This window comes from Microcebus murinus, chromosome 13 (genome assembly GCF_040939455.1).
Source record: "Microcebus murinus isolate Inina chromosome 13, M.murinus_Inina_mat1.0, whole genome shotgun sequence".
NCBI classification, from domain to species: Eukaryota; Metazoa; Chordata; class Mammalia; order Primates; family Cheirogaleidae; genus Microcebus; species Microcebus murinus.
This window is the reverse complement of record NC_134116.1, coordinates 17,989,451-18,003,638: the sequence shown is the minus strand read 5'-3', so window position 1 is coordinate 18,003,638 and position 14,188 is coordinate 17,989,451. Positions and strand designations below refer to the sequence as shown.

The window sequence follows — 14,188 nt, the reverse complement described above, 5'->3', positions numbered from 1 at the left end:
TGTGTCTTAATTCACTCAGTCTGCTATTTCTAGAGCAAACAAAACTTCAGATAGGAAAGGTATTTTAGTCTCATTCCCTCTCTCTTCAGGAAAGAGAAGAGTTCTCAGATAACATACTGACTTGTCCAACCAAAAGCCAAGTCCTTCTACTCGTTTCTATGTCAGGTACACACGCTACCTACCGTACCACACAGTTATTTAGCTAGGGTAATCATGCGTTTGTTCAAACATTAATATAAGAACTCAAATTCAGCTTTTAACACTTGAAGATCCTGGAAAAAGATGAAAAACCTAAAAGGTGTCTTGGAAAAGATACTTTTCAAAAAATACTCAATGAGTACACCTAATACATGAAAATTCACTCTTCTCTATCTTCATATCCTTCAACCTTCAAAATTGCCAAAATAAGACCTGTGCTGCAGTCCTCACCAGCCCCAACAAAAGGGGCCGCACAGATGTGGCTCTGAAGCCACATCTTTTTCCTTTCAAGTGTTGGGCAGTAACAATTAGAATAAATTATTTCCAGGAACTACTTTAGAATGGGAGGTCAGGGAGCAAAAACAGATATGCAAATATAAGTACGGTAACTAACGTGCAAACATGAAGAACATCCTGACTGTTTCCCTTGTAGTCAGTCCCAGCCCCCCAAGTCACTCCTCAATGGGTTTGGCAGCAAGCCTGGATAAGAATGGGGAAGTTTCACCATGTGCTTCCTCCCCCACTTACTGTCACAATGTAGGGGACAAGCTCCACCCACACCCATGGAGCTGCCTATAAGTTGAACCCTGCAGCCTCTGAAACTTTATAATGTCCAAACACATACTTCCCTTAGAAACACTGACTCTCCCTAGCACTGAACAAGCAGCCACTGCTAAGGGAAAGCTTCACTGTGGCCCTGGCAGAGGGGAATGAAACACTGCTGCCAAACATAAGGGTAAGAGTGAACTTCTGATAGAAAGTATACAGAACAAGTGTTGTTCTATAGTACTTCTGGCTTTTCTAAGTGCTTTAAGATATATTTACCAGTACATTCAATGTAGCATTGTTACTAATTGCAAACAATTAGACAAAAATTGAATAACCACCAAATAGTGGTATAGATATAAAATGAAATACTATAAAGCCATTAAAAAGTTATGGCATAAATCCATATATGGTGACAAAGGAAGATGTTCCTGATGTGTTCTGGGAGAAAATTAACACAGAAATTAAATGTACTAGTACATTTTCCAAAAATACACACTCACACTAAGTAATGCTGTTTTGTTTTGTTTTGTTTTGTTTTTTTGAGATAGTCTCGCTTTGTTGCTCAAGCTAGAGTGAGTGCCACGGCGTCAGCCTAGCTCACAGCAACCTCAATCTCCTGGACTCAAGCAATCCTTCTGCCTCAGCCTCCCAAGTAGCTGGGAGTACAGGTATGCGCCACCATGCCCTGCTCCTTTTTTTTCTATATATATTAGTTGACCAATTAATTTCTTTCTATTTATAGTAGAGACAGGGTCTTGCTCTTGCTCAGGCTGGTTCTGAACTCCTGACCTCGAGCAATCCGCCCGCCTCGGCCTCCCAGAGTGCTAGGATTACAGGCGTGAGCAACAGGGCCCGGCCAAGTAATGCTGTTAACATGGACAGGAGAAAGTCTGCAAATATATATATAACAAATTATTAATAGTGTTTACCTTTGGGTACTTTGTTTTTCCCACTTCTACACTATTTAGATTTCTTATTACACATATTAATTACTTTTATCCTTTCTAAACTATGTACTATTTTCCCCTAAGAATGTTTGTGTACATAACCAGCAAAACTTGATTTCAAAATGCCACCTCCTAAATAAACTTAATGTTACCTACATTTAAAAGTCCCTCAGTATAACTCACTCAAATTATAGACAGACTTGTGACTTCTTACCAAGCCTGTGGGCCACTGGCATTATAACAATGAACAGCACTACCACAAACAGATTTCATGGCTGTGTTTGCCTACTTTCTAAAAAATCATCTTGATGGCCTGGCACGGTGGCTCACACCTGTAATCCCAGCACTTTGGGAGGATCATCTGAGCCCAGGAGTTCAAGACCAGCCTGGGCAACACGGCAAGGCCCTGTCTCCACCAAAAGTAAAAAGAAAAATTAGCCAGGCATGGTGGCACGTTCCTGTAGTTTCAGCTACTTGGGAGGCTGAGGTGGGAAGATCACATGAGCCTCAGAGTTGCAAGTTACATAGCCCAGGAGCTATGACTGGGCCACTGCACTCCAGCCTGGGTGACAGAGTGAAACCCTGTCTCTAACATTAAAAAACCATTATATTCCCAGCAGTTTGTTGAACTGCCATTTGCCAGTGGGCAGTAAGAGTCACAGTAAGGAGATCTGCCCCGGGCAGAAGCCCTACTTAAATATCTGTGTTTTTCTTATCTGATATTAGTTCTTTTTTATCTTGCTTGCTCTGCTAGAAGAAGAGCACCACAGTCAGAAGAGAAAAGTCTTCTTGTATCACTGTTGCGCCTTCATTGCTCCCCCACACCTCTCTGCAGGTGCACAGAGCTGGCTCGCCACACCCCCAGAAGCTCCGGGGCCCTGACCGGTGATCCTGCCAGCTGCAGCCAGCACAGCCTCATCCACTGCAGTAGAAAAAGACCTCCCCATGGATCTACCTGGACTGAGATTTACCTAAACAAATAACTGGGATATGAACAGCAAATTTCTTGAGCACTAGAAAGAAAAGTAAGTTTTTAAAGAGTCACGTGATTTAAAAAATATATCACATAGCATCTTTCCACAGTGTATTCAGTCCTCTAGACAAATACTTCTACACATCTGGAGAATCACTGACAGGAGATTTTTAAGAATATTCACAAGGGAACCCAAACCACACAACTTCCTCCAAGAAATCATCAGTTACATCAGCTAGGAGCTTTAAGCAGTTAAATCTCTATAGCCTGTGAGAGACTCAAGCAACTCAACAGATGAACGAGCCATTATACTAGCAGAAAGGAATCCAAGATAATGAATAACATTTCTAAACAATATACCAGAGGGTGGAAAAAAAAGGAACCTAAATCTCTAACATGAAAATTTGCAATGAAAAAGACCATCGTATTTTACTGACTTTCTCAGTTTAGGGTTAGCAATACAATTTTTAAGGCAATACAATATAAGGCAGTCAAACATATCACAGAGGAAAGCAATTCAGTTTAAATCAAATCTGTTATAGGAAAGTTTAGATGCACATTCTTACCGACATCAACTGAAAATTAAGTAAATTCATAACCACTTTATAGTAACAGCAACTGAACCTCCATGTTTAAAAAAATCACTATATAAAATCACTAAGTATTAATTTAACAATCCCTTTAAAAGATAATTTGAAAGGCTCAATTGTCCCCTCTCCAGTGCATGTTGGTGGTTTTTTGCAGTTTGCTTAAAAAATTATGTGCCTTTATTGTACTAAGGAAATTCCAAGAGAGAAGCACAACCTACTCAGTGATGATAACAACACAACCATTTTCACATTCCTCCCTTACAAAGTCCTATGAAGCACTCAACTTTATCCTAAGGGCTGAGAGTTTAGCTAATGTTAAGAACAGAAACGTTCCTATCAGTTGGTTCACAGTTCAGGTTCTTTCCTATTTCTTTCAAGGGAAACCTCCTGCTAAAATGGGTGAGAGAGAACATATATAATTTCACTGTGATATTCCTTAAAACCCCTCAACAACACCTGCCTCATTTTCTCAATAACATAAATACACAATGTAGAACACGTTTGCAAAGTACATCTTTTTCAACCCTATAGTTGCAATTAAAATGTGCTTCCCTGGGTTTACGTCTGGAAACACTGCAGCTAGGTGGGACATAATTTTGAACAATACATAATTGTTCTATACAAAGAAGCCTCCTGGAAACCACGTTCACCCACAAAATGTCAACATTTCTTTCTTCACAAAGAAGAATCACAGTGGAACCAAAATCAATCTACAGGAAAAGAGAGAGAGAAGGGTTCACAAGAGACAAACAGAGAAGTTTTAAAATCAAACAGAGGCAAGAGACGTCAACCCCGTAAACACACACAATAACAACTCTGTCTGGGGAAGACACAGAAACACTTCGGACAGAACCCTCTTACCAGCACCGGGCAGGGGTTCTCTGCTTCCACTTCTCCCTGGGCTGCATCCTTGTATTGCAGAGGGGACTCGATCACCAGCTCCTTTTTGACACTTCTACTACTTGTCCTATATTTGTCAGCCTGCATTCTCGGCAGAAAACGCAAGTCAGAAAGTCTGCAACTGGGACAGCTGCAAGCCCCTGGCTGTGCAAGGCACACGCATGCCAGTGGACTGGGGAAGGAAAGGAAACTGGCTTCCCAGGCACAAGTGGTCAGCCCCCTGGCTGGGTCTGCAGAGCCTGTGGGGCTGGCAGGCGTGACAGCAAAGGCCAGCCTCCAGGGGTGTTACTACTGCTCAGAAAATGGGAGGCTCCCGCTTGCTGGCCAAAGGAAAACAAACCCCAAACTGAACAATACACAGTGTACTGCCTCTCCGATAAAGACCGGCCTTATTGTGCCTGTTCCACACGGCGTGGGCCAAATGAATCCAAATCAAAATAGTGCCATGTTTAAGAGAAAACCAGTCACAGTCAGACACCTTCAGAACTACCTCAAATCTGAAGCTTGCAGAGCTTAAAAGACAGCTTGGTGGGCTGGTTGTTCTAAAATTCTCAGTGTTTCAGAATGCTTGCATTTGGATTATGGCTAAACATCAAATGCTTGGCTGATGATCAAAGCAGGGAAAAGCAATAAGCAAGGGTATTCCCGCAGCCTGCACCTCATGGGTGTAGGTGTACGAAGAGTTTCTCCCTGCATGACAGACCACAGCACACTAAAAATTTATGTACTGTTTCATGCCAGAAAATGAGGTCATCTAATATTTTCATGGGATACCACATATCATGGTAAATGTTTTTATGAAACAGAATTATTACTTTAAATCCATTAGCAGGGGTGTGAGACCAGAAGGTAATGTGCCCAGTACCAGGTACTGACAGGAGCATGGTAAAAATACAAGGCAACATGTAACTCTCCCTTCAAGGAACTTTATACCTAGTTGAGAAGGCAAGATGAATAGACATCATAAATGACAAATTAATAAAAATCAATAAAGACACACACAAAAGCACATGAAAGTAGTTGGGTCATGGTCTCATGGTTGAATGGTGATAGCACCATTGAATATGCTTTCCCAAAAGTCTGTTACTTTGATTACTTACATTAACAGTGGAGTAATTTGCTTTTTTAAAAAAACACCTCTTAGAAAAAATTAAAACAGAGGTGTCGACAGATTTATTAAAAAGTTACACAAAAAATGAGCATTAAAGATGGGATTAACTGTGCACTTCCCAGGATGCTGCAGAACTTCTCAAAGTTAGTTACTTTGCTTATTTCCTTGACATCAGAGAGCACTGAGTAACAGCAGATAACAGAAGCCCCAGTAGAGTGGTAGCAGCAGTCAGTAAATAATGAAAGTTGTTATCATATAGCAACAATAGAGGCCAGAAGTATACTACCCAGGGAAATAGAGACCATGACACAAAATATAGGTATGAGTCTCCCAGTTTCTGTGCTAGTGTTCTCCACTGCTCATTCAGGACAGATTAACACTTTAGAAACCTGCCGGTCAAGGAGAGTCACATGGTACAGCATTTAGCTTTACATCCTAAACCTCTGAATAGGATGTGGTTTCTCTAAAGGGCTCGTGAGACTCATGTCTGAGGATGTGAGGATGACATTTGGTCAGCACAGCCACTAGAGGAAATGCCATTTGAGAAGGACAGGAAGTAGGTGGCCAAGTTTTCCTTTACAACATTTCAAAGAACAAGGTATACGTCGGACCTCAGGATTCAAACTCCACAAACATTCATTGAGCTCCTACTATCTACTAACTGCAAGCTCCTTCACACACAAGCTAGTTTAGCCCTTACAATAACAAAAAGATCTATTAACGCGTATGCAGGGTATAGACTTTTACTGTTAGTACAGGGTCAACCCTGTGGGGAAGCAAGAACTCTTCAGAAGCAGGATGGAATGAATGTTTCTGCATATGGGTTTTAGTTCTCAACTTTTAAGAAGCATGCAGGGGGGAGGGGGGAAAGGGCATTTATTGAAACCTTAAAATCTGTACCCCCATAATATGCCGAAATAAAAAAAAAAGCATGCAAATTCATCATACAGGTTGGATACTCAAAACCATGAAAACTTCACAGGAAATTTAAGGAATTTTCCAAGGGCAATTTTTTACTCTAAGGAAGACTAACTGTAGACCCCAAAGCCCCAACCTCCTCTTCCTACTGTCAGACAAACTTCCATCACGCTCTGGGAAGCAGAAGGGGCTCATGTCCAAGACCCAGTTTAAATGCCACCTTCCCAGTTTAAACGCCACCCTCCCAGCCAGAATGAATGAGCTCCTCCTCTATTACCCCTCTGGGCACTAACTACTTTTACCTCTATGGCTGGTGTTTTCCAGAGTCCACCTTTTATTAAGTTTGTTCCTGTCAAACTCTCCAGTAAAATTATAAATTCACTGAGGGCAGGGACAGTATCTTAAACACCTTTGAGTCTCCAGTGTCTCAGGGATGCAAAGCACTGCAAATGTGCTTGCTGAATTGAATGCTGATGTCAGTTTTGTCCCACTGGTCACCTTCGGCCCTAAAGTGAAATGGAGTGCTTGTAAAAATATGCAAATTTTCATTTGTTAAGGGCCCAAAATTAAAGCAGAAGCTTTCAACTGCTCATAAATCAAAACCCAATGTACAATTTACTAAAAATTAAAATGTTCCTTTCTCCCAACTAAGAAAATGTTATTCTGCAAAACTTGTTATTTTTTGAGACAAAGGTGTATCTGCAGACAGTACAACTTAACCTTTAAAAATACAAAAATACTTATTTTTAACAATGAATCTATATAGACTTTGAAAATGTATTTGCTGTAGCTAATAACTGTTAATATATGAGGAATAACTATAAGGAATAAATATCAGTTATCTTAACCTTATGAATTTTTTTACTCTCGTTATTAGGAGCTTTTGGCATATCAGAAGAATATTTAAAATATAACAATTAACTTTAAAGACAAAAGAAAAAAATACACACACACACACACATATATATACATATTATATATATGTGTGTGTATATTTACATCTCTGCTCCAAAGTGGTCATTTCTTTTCTCTTGTTCTGGGGAAACAGAAACAGTAAGTAGAAATTTAAAAAATTGCAAAAGAGAGAAAATGACTAAACATATTCCACAGTGTATTGTTACTGGTCAGCTTGCTGGCCAAAGAAAAGAACAGGTGTCAAGAAAATGATCTGCTCCTCTGAGAAAGACAAAACAGGGTGGATAAGAGGGCACAAGAAGCTGCCACAGGACAACAGCATCAGCAGTCAGGGAGCAGGGCAGTAAAGAGTCATTATGGCAGAGGAGAGATAAAGGGACACAAAAGACAGATATGGCAGCAGGAGAGGTGGGAGCAGGAGAGAGAGTATCTGAGCCAGAACCCTCGAGGGCCCTAGATGAGTTAATATAAAAAAACCACATTCTGCTATAAAGTTTGATGCTCACCTTAGTTATTTTTATCATTAGAGATTTAATCAAATAGTTACAGAAACATAATCTGCATTATCATCTAAGAGCCTAGTGTTTCTTAGCCTGCAATGCAAGGCTGAACTTAGGGGGTAGTCCATGAACCGTCAAAAATTGCATAACAAGTTGTGTGTGCCTGTGAGCTTTCCAAGGAGAGGTCCAGAGAGGCCACCCAGTTCTCAGAGATGGGACCACTGGAAGTGCCTCCACTCACAGAATGAGGAAAATGAGGTCTAGAGAGACAAGCAGGAGAGCCCACCACAGTTTGGGGATACAAATGTATTTGTGGGGGCAGGTTCAAATTCTATTTAAGTAGGGATAACAACAGCAATTTAAACACCAGGTTCAGCTAAACCACTAGATGCCTATCTGCAATGTCAACATGTGCACTGTCTATTAATTTGCTGATTGATGGCCAAGTTAGGAACTGAACCACAGGAAGCCTAATGCCCACTGGACAACTCAAGGCTGATATTTATTTCTCCAAATCAGGGCATTTTCTCAATGTCCTTTAAAGTTAGAACTTTAAAGGACATTGTGAAAATGCTCACAATATCATCATATACATATAAGACTAAAAAAAATAAAAAATAAAAACAAAAAAAAAACCTGACTACTGGTTACCTCTGGTACGTGGAACTATAGGTGATTCTTTCTCTCTGAAGTCTTCTATATTTTGCAAGTTCTCTTCAAAAGCTTTTACCACTTCTTTGGTCAGAAATAAATGATTGGGGCAGATTATGAGATAATGATACAGAAGAAGCTCATAGCCAAGTGAAGTTCTAGCCCCTCCTCCCCGACTACACCACTCAACAGCTGTGTGTCACTACAAAAGTCACTTCCCCTCTCTGGGCCCCATAAACTTTACCTGTAAAATGAAGGACTTATACCAAAAGATCTTTCCAGCTCTATATATCTGTAATATTAACTATTAGAACTTTCCTTATTGATGATTATTTGTGGAAAAACAAACCACCCAATAGAATGTTAAACATTAGGAAGTCATATTGCCGCACTACAAGCAGAAGAAAAACACAAAAACAAAAAAGCGGATATATTTCTAAATGTGTCCAATTCTCATTGCCTACGGAGCAGGGCAGAGCTGAGAGGCCAGCAGACCTGCTATCGTGCAGGGGAGGGGGGGGCTGTCCTCCTGTTACTCAGCTCTGGGAACAGCCCCCAGCCCCTAACCACGTCTGTGTTCCCAGATGAGCAAATTAAGATGGGGAGAGTCACACTGGTGATGGACAGACAGCATCCTGCTGTGTAGTGGAGGCTTTACCTGCAGCCACAGAATTTCAAGAAGCTTCTCAGTAAAGATGGCCCCAACCCCACCTGCAACATCCTCCGCTTTCTTTGCTTTCAGTTCTCTGTTGCCTCTATCACCACCTAGCATTCTATATTCTATTTTTCTTGTTTCATGTCTGTCTAAAAAAAACAAGCAGCTCCGTGAGAGCAGTGACTTTGGCCTGTTTTGTTCACTCTCTACCCCCAGGTCCTAAAACTCCACAGGTGTTCAAAAACACACATCAAATGACTACTGAAGGTCAGGATCCCCTCAGTCTCACAAGCTCTGGATAGGAATAGCTTTCCTGAAAACTGTCGATTTATTCTGGTCATGATGATGACAATTCAGCCAGCAGTGTGCAGTGTCAATAATTTATTTTAGAGATGGAAACTTACAAAGCCAAGAGAAACATAATGTGCCTGGGATTTTTCTCAGGAAACTAAACTCCCGGTATGGGTTACCAGAATCTGGCCTCAGCCTTGTTTGGAGTTATCTGTAAGAGTTTTATCTTCCCTTGTCAGCTCTGAGCACTAGAAGAGGAGGGTGGGGGCCATGTCCCCAGTACCTGGCACAGTACTATGTACACAGTAGGCAGTCCATAAATGTTTCCTCCAAGAACAAATGATGTAGCTGCCTCACCTTGGTATGATCCATCGCAGGAGTTCACATGAGCTAGAATTTTCTAACTTTCCTTACTATATCACAAAAGTTGAGGATAAGAGCCAGAGATGGTATCCTTGGTGAGAAAAATGGTCAAAAACTTTTATAGCACTCAAGTTTTTCTTCTAAAAAAATACATCATTCAAGTACAGCTAGAAGACAAATGTTCTTTCTTTCACTTCTCTCCACATCTACCTCCCAAAGCACCCTAATGAAAAGCACACCACCACCATCCAAATTTATTGGTTTTGTAGAACCTGTAACTTGTACATTAAATGTACTTAAAGCAAATTCCATCAATGTTTACGAGGTGCAAAGCCAGGGACCATCTTGATTTATAGATGATGGAGATGGATGGAGTTGGTAGAGGTCATGTGGCTTTGATTAAATCTCCCAGGTGTCACAGTGCAGGCCATCAACTATCTAACCTGGGGAGTAGAGAGGACAGGCCTTCAGGCCAACTCTGGACACCACACCTACTTCTGCAAAAGGAAAACACTCCTAGGCTACAAGGGGAAAGTCTACCATATGGAAACTTTGCAAAGGGTATTACAGAGCTTCCTAGCACTTCTGGCTCAATTTAGCTTGCATTTAGAAGACAATGATCATGTACTATAACACCAGTTCCCTAACAATAATTGGGAAATCCCCTATTTTAAAAAAAACAGTAGGTTACATCCCTTCCATAAAATAATAGCAGCAGAAGCAAAGATGATGTATCCCCTCTCATCCTGCTGCCTAATGAGGGCCTCCTATTTCCTCTGCGCTCATTGTAACTGATTTCCTATGTGAACTTAAGAGACTGCCAAGACATAGAAAACACATCCAGACAGTTTTGGGGAGCTCACATGTTGTTATCCCTAAGCAACACATCCTACAAGGTAAAACTTTTCTCCCTGTTTGTAAAATATGTAAGTAAACTAAATGAATTTCTTCACAGATATGCTGCAAAGGTGACTACAGTTGGAGATACAAGTAGGTGGGAAGGGTGAAAGTTAAGGAAGGTCATCAAAGCTTCTCTCCTCTTTGCTGCCAACCAAAGCACACATCACAGAACTTAGAAAGCTCCAGTGATGATGAAGGTTACAATGACAGTAGTGATACAGCTGCAGTGACCTTTCGTCCTTAGCTTGATGTAATCATTTCACAACATAAACATATATCAAAACAACACATTGTGCTCCGTGAATATATACAATTACTATTTGTCAAATTAAAATGAATTTTAAAAATATAATTATATATGCAATAAATGGGATTCATCTTTCTCCTCGCAAATAAAGAAAAAAACTCTTCCAAGAAAAGTATGATGAAAAAAGACAGTGAGATGTTAAATCAAGCTCTGAAAACTACATCAGTGGATATGAATATTCCACTGGCACTTCTACAGAAAGGAGCCAGGTCTTAAAGCCTTTCTGTTGTTTCAAAAATAGCAGACTGAATACAAAATAAATGAGGCTCCGATGTTACATAAAGCATTCAGGAACCCTCCAGACACTCTTCCATTTATGCCTTGCCAAGACCTAATGCTAGAAGTCAATACTTTCTTTTTTATTATAACTGTAGCAGAGGTGACCAAGGAAAACATATACAGAGCCCCCAGCCACTTGATATACATTCTTATTTGATTTAGTCCAATTTAACCCTTAAAATGGAACACTATAATCAGGTATTACTGCTTACAAAAAATGTGCTCCTATAAATTAGTTTACCCAATGTTTACATGGTTACTATGCTTTGGAGTTATGCTCCAAAATTAATCTTAAACCTGGTAATTAAGCAGATCAGAATATTTTTAAGTTTTATTTCAAACATAATTTTATCTCCCTTTTGAGCACATATCTCCTTGGGGGAGCCACAAAATATACTGGAAAGTTTTCTAAGGCCTGAAAATACTCGGACAGAAGATAAGATACAAAAACCAAAAGACAATTTAATGTTAATAGTGGTTGTATCTGAAATGTGGAACAAATGGCTTTTATGCCCCCTTCTTTCTACTTATCTTTATTTTTTAAACTGTCCATAAAAAGCACAAATTACTTAAAAAACATTTTAAATCCATTTATTACCACTTGGGAAATAATTTAAAATAATGTCCACAAAAGGAGCTAATGCTTACATCGTACTTCCTCCAGGGCCAGGATGAGAGTCAGGTGAGCAAGGGACTCACTTCCAGAACAAAGTTTACAAGAGTGCTAAAAAATCCAGTAATCAAGATAATAGCAATAAAATATTTAGATAAAAATCAAAATTAATACCCCAAAAAGCCATGATAAAGGAATCACAATTTGAAATGAAGATGAGATCAATATTGTTGGTTTTCTTCTTTGCCTTAGGTTCCAATATGGCTTATTCTGTGCCTGGCACTGGGATTAAGCACTGTATCTACTTCTCCAACAATCCTGAGACAGCCCTCTTTTACAAATCAGGAAACTGAGGCACAGAAGTTAAAGAACTAGCCCAAGGTCACAGAGCTGTTACACTGCAAAACTACTTTAAACAGGGTATTAAGAGGTCATTTTTACTTTCCTTGACCATAAAGATAAATCAACACCTATTTATAAAGCTACAAGGTATCAGATTTTCAGATACCATCCACAACTTGGAAGATTTAAAACGCAAGTTCAACATACATCCTTCTTCCTTAGAAGGTAAGTAATACAAGGCAATCTGGACAGAGAACCAAAACCCTACTGTACTCGAACCTTTTTCATTTTATATTTTTGTCCACATGTAAGTGAACCTCCTGAGTGAAGACAAGAGAATACAGAAACAGGAACAGGGAGGGAAGGAAGGAAGGGAGGGAGGAACAATGTCACCTGGAGACCTCTACCCACCCAGGGCAGGGCAATTCCTCCATGCACAGAACTGAGATTCCTGGCCTGGGTCCACCAGTCACCCACCACATACAAGGCTGACAGGCCTGGCCCCTCTGCAGCCTCTGTCACCCTCCTCACCACCCCCTGCCTCAAACCTCTGCCCAGAGAACACTGACTGCATTGCATCCTTCAGAAGCCTCACCTGCATGTCTCTAGAAATGCTGTCTGTCAATCTGGATTGTTCCCCTACTTCATCCTGATCTTAACCTGTCCAATGCCTGCTTACCTCTCAAGGCTCAGCTCACATGCTCCTCTTTCATGAGGCTCTCCAGAATATTCTGTCCTAAAGAATATCTTCGTTCTCTGCTCTCCAGCTAAAATGAGGTGAAGCAAGACCCCTGTTTCAAAGGGCTGCCAAACCTACCTCTGCTCCAAGTTGTTTTAGGATTTGAAAATAATAATAACATTAGTACAAATTCCAAGACCCCATCCTTCTGAACTGAACTTCTGAACTGGAACTTCTGAATTGGAACCTCTAGGAGAGGCCCAAGGACCTGCATTTTTCATAGCTCTGCAGGTGGTATCTATGCAGCAGGCTTTTTACCCATCTGTGTTTTGGAATCATTGATCTTAAATACAATAACTTAAGATACAGGAAGAACACCCATGATGTTTAAATGCAGATCCCATACAAAGAAAAGTGGATGAGTTCCCAGAAATATCTCTGCACAGGTATGATACAGATGACAGTGTTTGATTGATAGTAGGGGCTAGAGTAAGGTAGAGACTGAAGCCAAAAGTTTACTGTCCACCACAAGATGGAACACACACCTTAGTTTTATTCAAAATGCCAGGGTAGACTTCAGCTTATTAATGACTGATCATTTTCTACTTGGCTGACCTTGTTGGAAAAACGAAAACTTTCTAGAGGGTTCTTCTACTAGAACCACCTGTCCCCTACCTCCCCCATTCCTTTCCCTACCCCCAAAATAAATTGCCTTCCAATTTCAAACCAGTAAGAAAGGACCTACGGAGCAGTTCAAGCTTCACACATCTCTCATACATTAGTAATGGTATGATCACATACTGTAACATTTGCTTAGCAGTGTACCTTCCTAAAGAGGATCTAGAACAAAACCAACCCTAGTATTTTGTTGCCTACAACCCCATCACAAACACCTTACTTACTCATAGGCTGAGTTACAAACTTTCATTTAAGCTCAAATTTGTGACCATTATAGGATAGCTGCTACCTAAAAGCAACGAAGCAATCTGTTTAGAGAAAGTAAAGTACATTTCTAAGGATTTCCTTTCTCCTCACCATAAGAGGCATAAAATGCCAAAGTCACATCTTCCATATGCATCCTCCAAAATTCACTGCAATTAGGCCAAGAAATTAAAAAATATCCCATCCAATGTTATAGGCTTAATGTACTATTATTTTCCTTTTAAATAAATCTGCTACTCAGACTATAAATGTATTGATACAACTTTCATGAGCTTGCCTATTCCCTGATGTTAGTTGAAGAAAAGAGAGTAAAATAAAAAATTTTAAACAAGTTTTGTTTGGCAGCATTCTTAAACTAAGACCATGTTAAATAATACCTTCCCCATCATTTCATTTTGAAATACCTGCACCACATCCTACTATAGGTGCTCATTAATTTGGTGGAAAACACAGGACTCTAGATTTACTGCAATAGAATTAAAGCAACCAAAAATGTTGCCATATTCACTCCCCAAGTATGCTACCTCCAAGTGTCCACTTATCTCAAGGACATACATCTGAAATA

At 40.1% G+C, this 14,188-nt stretch overlaps 1 protein-coding gene across 25 annotated transcripts in view; it reads right to left on the bottom strand.

Moving 5' to 3' along the window:
- Positions 1-14,188, bottom strand: part of DOCK9 (dedicator of cytokinesis 9) — a 272,799-nt gene that overhangs the window by 169,730 nt on the left and 88,881 nt on the right. For 3 of the 25 annotated variants that reach the window (XM_012755884.3, XM_076009326.1, XM_076009327.1), the window contains exon 1: positions 4,119-6,974. The exons of 17 other annotated variants lie outside the window; for them this stretch is intronic. In XM_012755884.3, coding sequence (XP_012611338.1) covers positions 4,119-4,244 — 126 coding nt within the window. In that variant the 5' untranslated portion in view covers positions 4,245-6,974. Of the gene's footprint in view, positions 1-4,118; positions 6,980-14,188 lie in introns of those variants that run through there. 5 more of the 25 variants (XM_076009331.1, XM_076009313.1, XM_012755883.2 and 2 more) reach the window with 5 other exon arrangements.